Raw genomic sequence first — 13,881 nt, 5'->3', positions numbered from 1 at the left:
CTGTATTTACAATTCAATTTTTACAAAATGTCTTTACAGGATTTTTTTTTCTCCTTCCGCCGGTTCGAAAAAAAAAACAAAAACATATTGAAGCTATAACACACAGGACATATACATTCACACACATCCAAACCAAACGTTGTAATAACACACACATAAATAAATATAGACATTCACTGACTGTTTGCACGACAAATATTTCTACAGCCAAGAACATGTACAATTCATCGTTTCCACGCAAGTTATAATTTTCATTAATAACATGACATATTATTCCCAATATAGTTCTTTGTTAATCTGTTAATGGAATATTGCTAATACATTTTGAAAAAAGCTAACATGGAAAATCCTCATGCCGACAGAATGTTAATGGTTGTCATGCAAGACCGTCGCCGGCTTTCAATTTGAAGCAGGTGACACGTTTACAATTTTTTTTTTTTTTTTTGAGGAAAAAAAAATCAAATGTACTACATGCAACGTACTACTGTACATGAAATATTTGGGTTAGACAACAATGACTTACATTTAGTATCAATACTGACTGTTCGCTTAAGCGCCTCATAAAAGGTGACACGAAATAAATAGACAGATTTTATACTTTTGTTTCCCAGTAAATTAAGAACTGTTTTACATTTAATGGTATTTATTTCTACATGTATTTGTGCCCAAATATTTGTATTCAGCTTGCCAAAAATGGTTTAATTCATAGACTGTACATCGGAAACGGACGTAGCTATTCAGAAAACATTTATATGAATGGAAAATATATAGAAATGGTGCTTTATTTTCCTTTAAATGGGATTGGAAATGACAATGTTTGTCATGTTTGAATTAGCCTTAACTGGATACATGTTACATTAGCTTAACATTAAATTACCTTCAATGTAAACCATATATTTGGCTCTAAGACACATTTGGTGTCATTTGAGCATATTGTGGGGAAAATTTGTCTTGCAGCGAAGAACCTCAGCAACGGCAAGCTAGCATTAGAGCAGCCTCACAGTGCACAGATTTATCTACACATACATCTACCCACTGTTATGTCTTTCTGTCCCATCAATACACAGATATTTTTTTGGATTAATCAGATTAAAACTTTAATCCAGAGGTCACCAACTATATTTGTCAGTGTGGCCAGAACTTTACCTTGGGATTTCTGATAGAAACCTCACATTTTTGGAATCCAGTCTCAGGCCAGATCAGATGGTTTCACAGGCCAGTATTTGGCCCGTGGGCCACCAGTTGATAATCACTGCTTCAATCTTTTGACAGCTTTATTCATATCAAACACCTAACGACTTACCTACTACCTTAAATAATTCTATATTGAGGGAAAACATCTACTAAAAAGTGGGTTTTCACCAAATATTTCCATTCAATAATGTCTCTCTCTAAAACCACGAGAACTTCAGAGCTGCTTTCAATTTCGCACTAAATGGCTGCATCCATGACATCCATAACAGTCTACATCTCCTCCCACAACCTAAGTGGATGGTTCGCATGTGTGTTGTTTTTTTGTTTTTGTTTGTTTTTTTCAGTATACATATTACTACAGCTGCATCGCAACAACATTGTAGGGAGTTCCTCTGTCGCCATCACACCTGGGATTTCACGTCTTCCATATGATTTCACCGTTCGCACCTCGCGGTCTGGTGCCATGTGTCAGTGGAGAGGGAAGTTTTGAGGAGAAAAACTGACGTTTTGTGGAGCTTGACGAGGATGGGCCCATATTTCATGAGCAGAGAGGGTGGTGTCAGTACATGGTTCATGGTCTGGTGCTCTGTGTTTGTGTTGCGGTTCCACACATTCCTGTCGTGACAGACCGGAGCAGAGAGCCACCGATGTGCCCTCGACTGGGTGTGAACCTCAGTGTCTCTCCACTGATGGTTTCTGGGAGTGATGAGAGTGATGCTGCCGCAGCCTGGGTCCTGAAAGACACACGGAGAGATGTCACTGAGGAGGGTTGTAACGTCCTTAAATGGATTTGTTATGTGTTGTTATATATATAAATATATATAAATATATATTGTCATAGCTGAGCTCAACGACATCAAAGACAAATGTCTCTTCCTAGAACTGCTGCCTTCTCGCTTGCAGCCAAAATAAACTTGAAAGACTGACGTCACAGAAAAGATAAGGTTGACGGTCCAACTCTCTCCTGAGTTTCTAAATGGAACACAGGTGGTGTGTAGTTGATCTTTTAAACTGGAGACTGAAGCAAGAACTAATGCTGAGAGTTATAATAAGAATATTTGTAAAACAATTTGTAAACAAAACAGTTATAAAAATGTACTTAACTGAAAAGAAAACCATTTTTGTTTACACCCAGAGGTCCAGTTCATTTGTGCAGTTTTTTTTTGGGGGGGAGGACACCATGCAAACTCCATTCACAAAGGACTGGGGATTGAACCCTCAAACTGTTGATCTTCCTGCTGTTAGGCAAGGCCATGTGGCCCGACCCCTACTTCACGTCTTGACATTACTTACGGTGTTGAATGACTGGTAATATAGTTGGGGTCTGAAAGGTCTTGACGGTGGCCGGACCCTCTCCTCCGGTAGTGATGACCTGCACCTCCAGCCTGTAGTAGGTGGACGGCCTCAGGTTGGAAACCACCAGCAGGCTGTGATCCTGTCAAGTGTGGGAAGAGAACACACAGTTGAAACGCCACAGAACAGAGGAGTCTCAGGAAGCCACAGACCAAAACAAAGACTTTGTTTTCATAAGGTTCGCTGTCTTTCTCTCTCTCTCTCTCTCTCTCTCTCTCTCTTCTTTGCTGCCAGTTTGATAAAGCGTGCGGTGGGTGGTTTTATTTATAGCGGAGCTGCAGAAGGCTGGGAGGTGCAGATAGGCAGAGCGCAGCGTTGATGGAGCAGATTATGTCAAAGAGCGGCTTTTTCATGGCTCGCGCAGACGATGAAAGATGAAGACGTGAAGGCAGATGAAAAGGCAGAGGAGGAGAACTTCCAGCAGGACACAACACTTCCTCAGATCTATTCCTGTGTCTGTCTGCACCGCTTATCAGCACATTCATGCAAAGAGGCCAGAACAGTGTTATCCCTAAATCACCCTCACCTCTGACAGATGCTACGAATATGAACTGCTGGATATAGAACATACTCTCCTACTGCAGGGGTGATTTGTCTGACTATATATGACAGCATATATGGCCCCCGTAGAGTACGGAAACATATTCAATCTGCTGCTGTAAAAAAAAACTGCCTGTGCTCAATGGCCATTAGGGGAGTTAGAGTGGGAACCCTCCCTGTTTTTAATGAAAACAGACTTACCGGAGGCAGGATCTGGGACTGAGAGATGATGCTGTTGGGGAGGCTGTTTTGTCGGCTCTCCGTGGTGATTTCGGCCCAGGTGACCTGGAAGCCTGTGATTCGCTGATGAGGAGCCACTCTGGACACACGCCACAGGAAACTACCTGTGATGTTTCCTTCGTTGATGGAGAAGGAAGCTGTCAGGTTCTCTGGCTTCGCCAGGACCTTAGGAAGTCCCGGGCCTGTTAGAGAAACATATTGGCCAATAAGTGAACATTCTGTTGTTTTTAGGGTTTTTTTTATTTTGGTTTTATTTTTTTAAGCAAATGTTCCAAAGTGTTGAGTTGGGGGAAATATTTTAATGGCGTCTCTGTAGTTTTGGGACTTCATGCTTTCAACACGTTTTGCAGCATAAATCTGTGTTTTTCTTCTCATTTTGCCTACTCTTTTATTCAGTTGTTGATGTTTAGGAAACCTTTTTAAATTGTGTTTTTGTGTCCATCATTGAACACAACACCTGGCAGTGTAGACTATTAATGAAAATCTCTGCTCTACTCTATGCCCCAGGACTGTCTGTCTTTATTTGTCTCTTTCTTTTTGTTTTTTCAAAAATAACTTTTTTGTAATGACATTTTGGGCAAACCTTTTTTGGGATATGTTTTTCTTGACCAATGATTAGCAGGAGGAGTTTTGAGGGGTAGTAGTACGAGGATCTTCCTTCCTTTGAGTTTTTAATGTAACTGTTTAAATGCTACTCACTTTTTGCATGAACAAAAATACGTTTAACTCAACAATTACAGCAGGAACAGCTGGATCCTGGACAGTTGGACATACCGACTCTGCCCCCCGACCTTTGTTCGACAAAAGTTTGGACATTACCGTTAAATAATAATGAAACTGACAGAAGCAAATTAGATGACACAAAGATATAGCACGTTCGTGTATCGCAATTTAGAATTTGTTTCATTTGGACAGAATGAGGCTGCGTTTTCCATGATTTTACTTTTCGTTGTGAGCTACGCTAACAAGACTGGCTATAATTACGATTTTTTTTTGCATAATATGACATTAAAGAAGAAAAAAAGAGCGTTTTCCACACTCACCTCCCTCCCCTGGGCAGGGGATGTGTTTGTGAGTCTTACTCCGGATGGTAGCGCACGATGGTGTGAGGAAGGTGATGCTCTCATCCTTGGAGCGCCTCTTGGACTTCAGCATGTGAACTGTGACTTTGTACTTGCAGGAGAACAGCAGGCCCGGGAGGTTGATGTAGTTCTCCTGAGCCAAGAAACATATTATTTAGCCCTGATGACTTTGACATGTCACCCAGGTCAGGTCCCATGGAGCTTCAGAGATAATTAAATACACAGCGCAGGGGCAGATCACATTCCCCACTCGGGCCTCGGGAACATGCCCCACATTACAGCAGCACTTTGAACACTCAGCTGGTTAACGTTACGCGACCGTCCTCAAACACAAACTGCGATACAAAATGATTTTTTTTACAGCTCCCAAATGGATGAACAGAACAGAACTTCATTAAAGACGCTGCATCCTAAGCAGACGCATGTGTAATTTGAAAGAGGAACAGCCTGTAAATCTCTGTTAATAAATCCACCGCAGCTGTGCTCCAATTTGCACATGGCTTTAAACTTTAATTATCGGGCCATCTTAACAAAAAGCACCTCTCACGGCTCTTTTTGGAGGAAAAAATAGAAATCACACTCAGCAGTGGATTTGTATACAGTATACGCTGCATTTGGAGTAAAGACGCTCTCCTGAGAAAGGCAGAAAGACAGAAGGGAACTCTAGTGTACTGTATATTCCCTGTGATATGAAACAGCTTTGATTAAAAGTGAATGAGCCTCAGCGCTGACATAAAAGCTCAGGCCTGGAGTCTTTCCCAGCGATCTATAGAAAATGCATGTGCAAACAGAGAGCCGCTCCCCTAAGACTGTGTCGATAGCAGAGCCATTCTGCATCAGCCTGAACCTTAAACAGTTTACCCCCCGCCTCCGCCATCTCCCCCATCACCCTAGACACAAACACAAAGCTCCTTCACCCTGAAGGACAGAGCCATACAGCAGCATTACTGGACCCAGTGAGCAAAAAGAATGACCCCCCCCCCATCTCATTCCGGGAATCTCTTTTTTCTTTTTCTTTCCGTTAATGACTTTCATTGGCCAACGCACCACATGTCTGCTCACACCACTGACTCATAATATTCAAAACAAAAGCCAGTGATTGGCCGTGGGCAGATCCAAAGCGCCGGGCCTTCAGGCTCACTCAGTGGAGTGTTGTTTTCATAAGAGGAGCTGCTGTCCTTTCTGAAACATCGGGGGGGGGGGAGCTCCTGACACGTGCTCTGCATTGCACAAATCTGTGGATCAAGCCGTGGCTCTGCGGGCTCTGTGATCCAGCTGGGAGGTGAGAAACACTTCCTGGAGACTAACCTGCGTGACAGACTTCTCCGGCCCTCGGCTCTCGTTATGGCTGCAGTATTCCGGCGTCCACTGGACATGGTATCGACTCACAGTGGGATCTGAAACCAGGGGAATAGAGTGTGTCACCTTGTGTGAGAACTGTTAAAAAAACTGTCCTGAAGAATCTGTATCACTGCTATTTTTGGCCCTTCAATAGGATGGTAGGGACAACAGTGGCCCCCAGCTCAGAGTTTGAGACCCCTGTCTTAATGAGTGAACTGGACACCAGAATAATTTCAGATGAAAGTCTGGGTCAAGCTGTTACATTTTAAAGACATGATTATTAGACAATACAATATACATTTTAAAGACATGATTATTAGACACGTTCTCAATACCAGAGTTTAACGACTTTAGCGACTTCAGCAAACAGAGTCGCTAATAATTTGTTGCCATACTGCGGATGTTTTCACACATTTGATGACAATTTCAAACATCTCAATGTAACTTTGATCTAAGACATTTAATATTTCATATATTGTTTCAGTTATTTAGTTTATTCTGCTTCTATGATTCTGTTTTATCTCATTTCTCCAGTAAAAGCCATGTTATTTGCTGCCTCGTCCACCAGGGCCCACGTTAGCGACTGTACACACAAACACACAGTTGGAGTAACAACATGTGACACCCACATGGTCACATGGTCACCAGTGCTTTGTATGTGAAATCTTTTTCTGGTCCTCAGTTGTTGTAGCTCCAAACTCAGGTTGTGTGTTTGATTCCCCTGCACATCAAAGGCTCTTTGGTTCCTTTGTTTGGACATGTTCATACATTTTAATAACACGTAGGAGGCCATTGAAAGTCCAGGCTATAAAAAGACGTTTCAACGTCGCATTCCGAGGCTCAGACTCTCTATCGCTGTTTCCATTATCGATGGTCACGATAACTTGTGTCTTTGAAAATAATAGAAAGAAAATGTCGAAAGCAATTCCATCTTTATATTTGTATTAAATTACTAACAACAGTCCTAAATATTTCCATTTGTTAGCTGAAGGCTAATACTTTCTTCTTGATACGCTTCGTTGTGTGTAGCCGCTCATCAGTGCAGCGGCGGCGGAGGTCAGGCGGCGGAGGTCATGCTGGGACTGGCTGACAGTGGCTGCCGCTGCAGCACCGCTCCACCTCGTTACTGTACGGTAGCTAATCAGCACTGTTTATCTTCCCATTACTCTTTTCTAAAGTTACCAGATCTATTATTCATCCGGGCCGTGTTGTTTGGAAACGTACGCTCCGTCTCAGATTAATAATTGAGTTGTGCTGCGCTCACCCCGTCATTGTAGTGGGGAGATTAAAGGGAAGGGGCTGCTTTGAAGGCTCAGACACAGATCTGGCATTTAAAGCCCCCGAGCTCTTTGGAAGAAGAAGAGAGAATTTTGAGGGGAATCGGGAAATGGAGGCAGAAAAATAAACAAGATACGCTGAGCCGGATCTGACGGAGAGGGGAAATGGAATGTAAACAAGGAACGGGACATGGAAATCAGGTAGAGGACAGATTAGAACCGCAGCAGCGGTGCTCGATAAATCACGGCTGGGAGCTGGTCTCAGATCTGCCCTGAGTCCATTGTCTGGCTGTCGGGTAGACAGTGATATATCATCAGAGCTGGTGTACAGTGAGGTTCTGTTTCGTCTGCTGGGAGCGGCCAAGAGTCCGGGCTGGTTTGGATCAGACAAGACAATGAGTGAAGAGTTTAATCACGGTTCAGTTAACCTGTCCCTTCTTTACCGTCACACGAACCAGATGTCGAGAAACACAGACGCTGGTGGAGCATCTGTGTTACTGTATGTTTACAGTAGTGGAATGCAGGTTGTCAGAGTCACAGCCAAGGTCGTTCCTCACACTAATGAGTGGCAGTGACACGCACACACACACACACACACTCATGAAGATGGAGCTGAAGCTGGACCAGGTTTAGGGACTTCAGAGTAGGATTCCTCAGCCATGCCTGATCCTCTTCCACTTCACTCAGCTCTCCAAGACCATGCCAAGCTCTGCTAACAGTTTCTGGTCCAACTTTATCTTCCCTCTCTCTCTCTCTCTCTCTGTGTGTGTGTCTTTCTCTGATTCAGCATTTGGTGTCTCACCAGGCTTCTCCTTCGGCCAGGGTTCACATTCTTGACTCCAGAATGTGGAGTTTGGCCCGGCCCATGACGTACGTTAGTAACAGAACACAGACCAGTGAGTGGGACCTTGACGGGTTACCCAGAGAGCGTGGCTTTCAGGGTTTCCATAAGGACAGGAGAGTGGACACCACTGGGACAGGACTTCAACCCACAGCCATTTCTGTTTGCGGTGACATCAGAGGTTGTAAAACAGAATGAGCTGCGTCAACACTACAGTGAGCTTGGGGGACGATTAAACGCAGCTGTCAATGAACCCCATCACACACACCCCGGCCGTCTGTGTTTATGGCCTTTTATTAAACAGCGGCTTGGTCTCCCACCAGTTCACCAGGTGCTCACGACGACACGTGTTCTCTCTGGTTTCATTTAAATCAACCGATATTTTATCGTTTAAAACAATCTTCCATTGTTGAGGTTTCAAACATGTTTCTTCCATAAAGGAATGATAACTCTGACCTTGGCATGATTTGGGTTTGAGTTCATTGTTGTGGCATAAAAAAAACATTACCTGGTTAAAAGAAACACAATTAAAAAGTAAAAGTAAATAACTTTGACCTCTACTGGAAGTCAGAGTGATTAATGAGCGACAAAATGTGCTGATTAGACTCCGGCAGAGCCTTGATAAACACAGGAGAGTTCGTTACCTCCTCGGTTCTTCCAGTAGACACGGACCTGCAGCTGGCCGTCTTGGTAGAACGGAGTTCCCACCTCCAGAGGGCCAGAGGGGCGTTTGGCCAGAGTTGAAATGAGGGGAGATATCTCCTCCTTCTTTGACTTGAGCACCGACTTGACTAAGGAGACAGAAGAGAGAAAAAGTGTTTGCTGCTGTTACCAAGAAACTGCAGTGACGCTGATCTGGCCAGCGCTGCAGCATGGAAACAGAAAACAGAGTTCTATCTTTGTTCAAAAAAACCACAGTTACAGCACGTCCTTAATGCACAGACCCACTGGGTACACAGCACCCAGACACACACAGACACACACACACACACTCCTGATGAGTGCACACGCTCTCAGTGTATCTTGGCTCGATCTTCATTGTGCAACTTGCGTGGTGTTGTTTGGCCAACAGAACTTCTAATCTGGCATAATTAATATCTGAAGGAAAACACTGGAAAGCTGGAATCTATTGGTTGGATTCAGTTAATCCCATGTGGATCTGCAATCACAAATCGGCAGCCATTCCAGCTCTTTGTCTGATTTCAGGAAGTGCGCGACCTGACATTTGCCTCCTGATTACACCTTCTCTGCTGCTGCCAAACATCTTTGGCCGAGAGCGGCGTTAATGTACAAGAAGATGCTACAGATAGATATTTCCTCAATAACCAGTGGTGGACCGTACATTTGGACATTTCCTGTTTCTGTAGTAAAATCGTCACGTCCAGTCTGTGGAGTTTTTGTTCTTCATTCTTCATTTCCCAAGTTCTCCACTTCAGACTCTATCGTCTCCCTGTTCCTCCCTCCTGTGGGTTTTCTCTCACCTGTGTCTTCTTAGATCCTTGTTGATCTGCTCCACCAGGGGTGGCCAACCAGTCAAGAGGCTAAGACTATTTCTACCGTGTTTCAGAATTAAATCCTTGTGATGTTAACAAAACACAATTATTTCCAAATTAAAGAGATTCTACAGGTTTAAGTTATACACAGGTTTAAAAATAATTCAGTTTGGGGTGATACTGAAGCAGAAGTCAAGGACAAAAAAGGAGGAGGAGCGGGCCGTCACCACTTTCACACGCTGAGGAGAAGTTTCTCAGCGGAGTCCAGTAAGAACCTGGCTCTGTGTTCATAGCTACTGCATCCCAATGAAGCCAAGCAGTTCAAAAGACGCTGGATCAGAATGGGAAATGAGACTTTGAGGAGAGAAGTGTAGCAAAGAGAAGCCATTGTATTGATTATCAATGGGAACGAACAATAAAGACGGATGATTTCATTGGTTGAAGGAAGGGTTTATATGTCACCGGGTCTGAACCTGAATAATTATAGAGTCGGAATGAGACTTCCAAGGGCAGGAAAGTGTCTGGTCTGGGATCATGAAGCAGAAGCTGAAACATTGCACTATGTTGTGCTTGAATAACAATTGGTGGTGTTATTTTTTAGTATTTTTATTTATTTAAGTATTTTTTTCTATCCAAACAAAAAGACTAAAGGGTCAACATGGTTGAACTGGTCAGGTTTAGGAATAAATCATGAAATGATTTCTGGAGGTTCAAAAACCCAGGTTCAACCTGGACTCTGTAGGATCCAGTGACTGATTCTGTTTATCAGTATGAACAGATGGGATCATTTGGTTTTACAAGCTTGATTTTGTTGAAACTTTGGGAGAAATAAATGCTTTGGTTATCAAGACTTTTGGTGTCAAATAAACCAAACCAACGCTGGTGTAGTCATCCGCGAACTCCGACGTTTGCTCATTACTCATGGCGTTCCGTGGGGACGTGGTAGCAGCTCTGCCCTTCATGGTGAGCGATTGGACCGCTGTATTTAAACATGACAAATGAAAGCTGAACTTGGAACTCTGGCCAGTAAACTACTTACAGGATATGACTTCTACTGTATGAAAAAAGAAAAACTTTATAAATCACAACAACTGAGCAGAGTTTGTTCAACGATGGAGCAGATAATGTTGAGTAATGTACGAAGTTTATAAAAATCCACTATGACCTCAGAGCACGACTGAATCAGTCACAGACCCAGCAACAATCAATAAAACATTAAACTGTTATGACACGACCTTAGATGATTTGACTCTGGATTTTGGCACATTTCCTAAAACTGTTCAACCTGCTGGTCAGCTGCTATCTGTCTTCCTCTGATGTATTTCTAGACAAACGTAGTTGAGACAGATGTATCCAGTGACTACCAGTATTATATAAAAAAACAACACAAATGTTGTTCTTCTCCGGTGAAAGCGTCGCCTCGTTTGGCTTGGACTGTTACAGTTTATCTTTACAATTGAACCAGCAGGTCCTCTGGCCACATATTGAGACAACCATTCACAGAATCCATTGTGGAAGGAAACCGGAGTACCCAAAGAAAACCAACACATACTGAGAGAACTTGCAAACCTATACAGAAAGACTGTGAGGCAGCAGCTGGGGATCGAACTAGTGACCTCAAGGAGAGGAAACAGCAAACTGTATGGGTCTAGTGGAGACTTTAAAATCGTACCTTACAGCGTCAGCAATTGTGTTATTTACTAGTATTATTATTATTTTCCCTGTTGTTCCTATTGTTGTTAATATTCTTACTTTAGCTTTCTGTGATTTATTTATTTTTATTAAGATCATGTTCATTCACTTCGGTCAATTCTGTTTTTTGTTATTTAAAAACATGGACATCTGTAAGTGTTCTTGTTTTTGTTGTTTTGTTTTTATTTGCTCTAAAGAGACACAGTTTAAAGTTTAGGTGAATTATTTTCATTTCCTGTCGGCAGATAAAATTATTAAGCTTCAGAAAACACCAACCCCTGAGCATTAACGTCTCTTCAATATCTTACAGTCAGCCGTGTGTCTCTGTTTTTCATTATCCACAGTCGTCTGGTGGGTCTGAACAATGACTGACCAGCTACCATTTGTCCTCCGACCAGGACGGAACAATGAGGTGTAAAAAGAGAGCGAACGCCACATCGTTTACAGCACAACACGGACATAGTGTTCACCTGATTCGTTATTCTGCGCTGTGCTGAACTGCAGAGAAGCCTTGGAGCTCTTCAGTCGCACCTGTCCCCAGTATGTGACAGCCTGCAGCTCCACGGTGTAACTGCTGTTGTGTTGAAGCCCCTCCAGATCTGCCCAGCTTTGAGCCTGTGACGACAACAAAGAGAAAAAAACATCTTGGTCGGCATGGGTTCTCCACCACACAGTTACCTGAGCCCCCCGTCACTGCCCCAGTCCTGGTCATTCGCTCAGAGCCCCGGGCCGACGCAGGGCTGTTGGGAAAGTCTTACTTATTAAGAACACATGTGGAGTGGAGGAAGGCACCGTGGCGAGGAGAAAGCCTCCAGGGCTTCGAGAGGGAGTCGTGTTATCAAAGCCTCCGAGGGCTTCCTCACTGTGTTTGACTTCCAGCATTCCACCATCAGCATGGGTTTGATGAGTTCTTGTTATTGACTGTGCGTGTTTTCACATTCCTGGAGCAGCAGGCTGCCTTCAAACCCCCAAGGTGCCAAAGTAGAAAACAGTAGTACGTGTATCAATAGGTGTCTGGTGTCTCCCACCTCTATCTCTGCGGCACCACATCTGCTTCACATTTGAGAAACTAATTCAGGAGAAGACTTTATAGAGGTGTGTGTGGACTGTCTAGACAATGTGTCTTTCAGCTCGCTCCTTCAGTCGCTAATGAAACGCCGAGGCCACAGGTATGTGCTATTAGGCCCTTATGTTACTGGATATGATGCGCTGGATTTTTTTTTTTCTTTCAGCTGTGAACATAGTGTATGATTGATGACAACAGTCAGTGATCTTGTCATGTCATTTATCTGTGAGGTCAAGTCAAGGTGAAGGTGTTCGTGTAGCAACAGCCGCACTTTGTTGACTTTACAAAAAAAAAGAATGAAAACAATTTTTAGCTTTGCTGAGTTTTTGTTTAACAAAACCAAATTACTGCATATTTTAGCTCATCTGTAAGTTGTCTGTAAAACCCAATCAAAGTAGGCTTTACAGTACATTTTACACTTGTTTGAATTAGCCACACTTGGGCATTATATAGGAAAGGAATTTTGGTGGTGAATGAACACTCGGGCCTACAACTGTAACCAGAAGCTAATGTGCTGTTTCAGTGTTAGCAACAAGCTATCAGCCATTTTAAACCGGCAAATACAACTAAAAGTTGTATACAACAAAAAGTTTCTAGGTTGACGGTTCAATAACAAGCATTCAAATGATAGTATTGCCTGTTGATAAATCAATAATGCCTCTGTGCCTGCACAAGACTAGATTTAGCTCACAGAAGCCAAACCATGTCACGTCTTCCCTTAAAAAACACATCCTGAATTTCTCTGTTCAAAGATAAATCACAGACAATGAAATCTCTAAAACCGACTTGTTTTCTTTTCTGGGCGTTACAGTGCGTTTCATCAGCTGAAATGATCAAAACTTTAAACGACAAGTTGCGTCAGTCCATGCGTGAACGTTGGTATTTCAACAGGATAAAAATAGACACCATTGCTGCGTTTCTGTGTGTAGTCTGCGTAGACAGTGCCTTGGTTTTCATTACCCCATTCACGGTCTTTCTCCTCTTCTTTTTGGACGGCACCATGGACTTGGTGGGAACCGTCCAGCTCCAGAAGACTTTGTAGTGATGGATGGGAATATCAGGCTCCTCTGGCAGCGTCCAGTTGAGACGAGCCAACACTTGACCATCGTCTCCCGCTGTGATGTTGCTGATTCGCAGGCTGGTCGGTTTGGGAGGAGCAGATGGATCTGGAGGAAGAGCAACAACGAGAAGCTTTATGGTAAATCTGCTGGCACTTAGGGGCAGTTTATGGACGGGCTGAGCAATTCAACAACTTTGACTGTGAATAGATCTAAACAAGCAGAAAAACACAATTAACAAAAAAGAAAAATGTAATATTTACTTAAGATGTAATTTGTTATATATTTTTATTTTATTTGTAAATTGTATATTATGTTATATTATATTATAATATTGCTGATTTTTAATGAATTACATTTTAATATTTTATTATTTTTTTAAGGAAAAATAAATTATACTTTCAATTATTTTATGGGAAGGGTTAACTGTTAGCTTGGGCTTGTATAATTGGACATTTAATCAGAGAATCATGTCAACACAAATCCTGGCTGAGGCAAACAGTGGGACCCCAGCCCATGATTAAATGTGTACTAAAATGTTGGAAATGAAGGCGGTTTCTGTTCTCTGCTTGAATCTTGGGCCAGGTAAAATTCAGATTAATTGACAGGCTACACCACAGCTGCGAGAGGGCGGGGGTGGGGCAGAGTATGACACTGTGTCCACTAATTAGACGTCCACTGACAATCCGCCCTGACATGTTATG

At 42.8% G+C, this 13,881-nt stretch overlaps 1 protein-coding gene across 1 annotated transcript in view; it reads right to left on the bottom strand.

Moving 5' to 3' along the window:
* Positions 1-780: 780 nt before the first annotated feature.
* Positions 781-13,881, bottom strand: part of anos1 (anosmin 1) — a 51,144-nt gene continuing 38,043 nt past the window's right edge. The window contains exons 7-14 of the mRNA XM_008328528.3: positions 13,080-13,285; positions 11,524-11,668; positions 8,513-8,659; positions 5,718-5,806; positions 4,371-4,542; positions 3,289-3,509; positions 2,488-2,629; positions 781-1,928 (exon numbers count right to left, since the gene is read on the bottom strand). Coding sequence (XP_008326750.1) covers positions 1,867-1,928; positions 2,488-2,629; positions 3,289-3,509; positions 4,371-4,542; positions 5,718-5,806; positions 8,513-8,659; positions 11,524-11,668; positions 13,080-13,285 — 1,184 coding nt within the window. The 3' untranslated portion in view covers positions 781-1,866. The remainder of the gene's footprint in view (positions 1,929-2,487; positions 2,630-3,288; positions 3,510-4,370; positions 4,543-5,717; positions 5,807-8,512; positions 8,660-11,523; positions 11,669-13,079; positions 13,286-13,881) is intronic.

Source organism: Cynoglossus semilaevis, chromosome 16, assembly GCF_000523025.1.
Source record: "Cynoglossus semilaevis isolate Cse_v1.0 chromosome 16, Cse_v1.0, whole genome shotgun sequence".
In the NCBI taxonomy this organism is placed as follows: Eukaryota; Metazoa; Chordata; class Actinopteri; order Pleuronectiformes; family Cynoglossidae; genus Cynoglossus; species Cynoglossus semilaevis.
The sequence above is the reverse complement of the archived record's forward strand: the minus strand, read 5'-3'. Positions and strand labels throughout refer to the sequence as shown.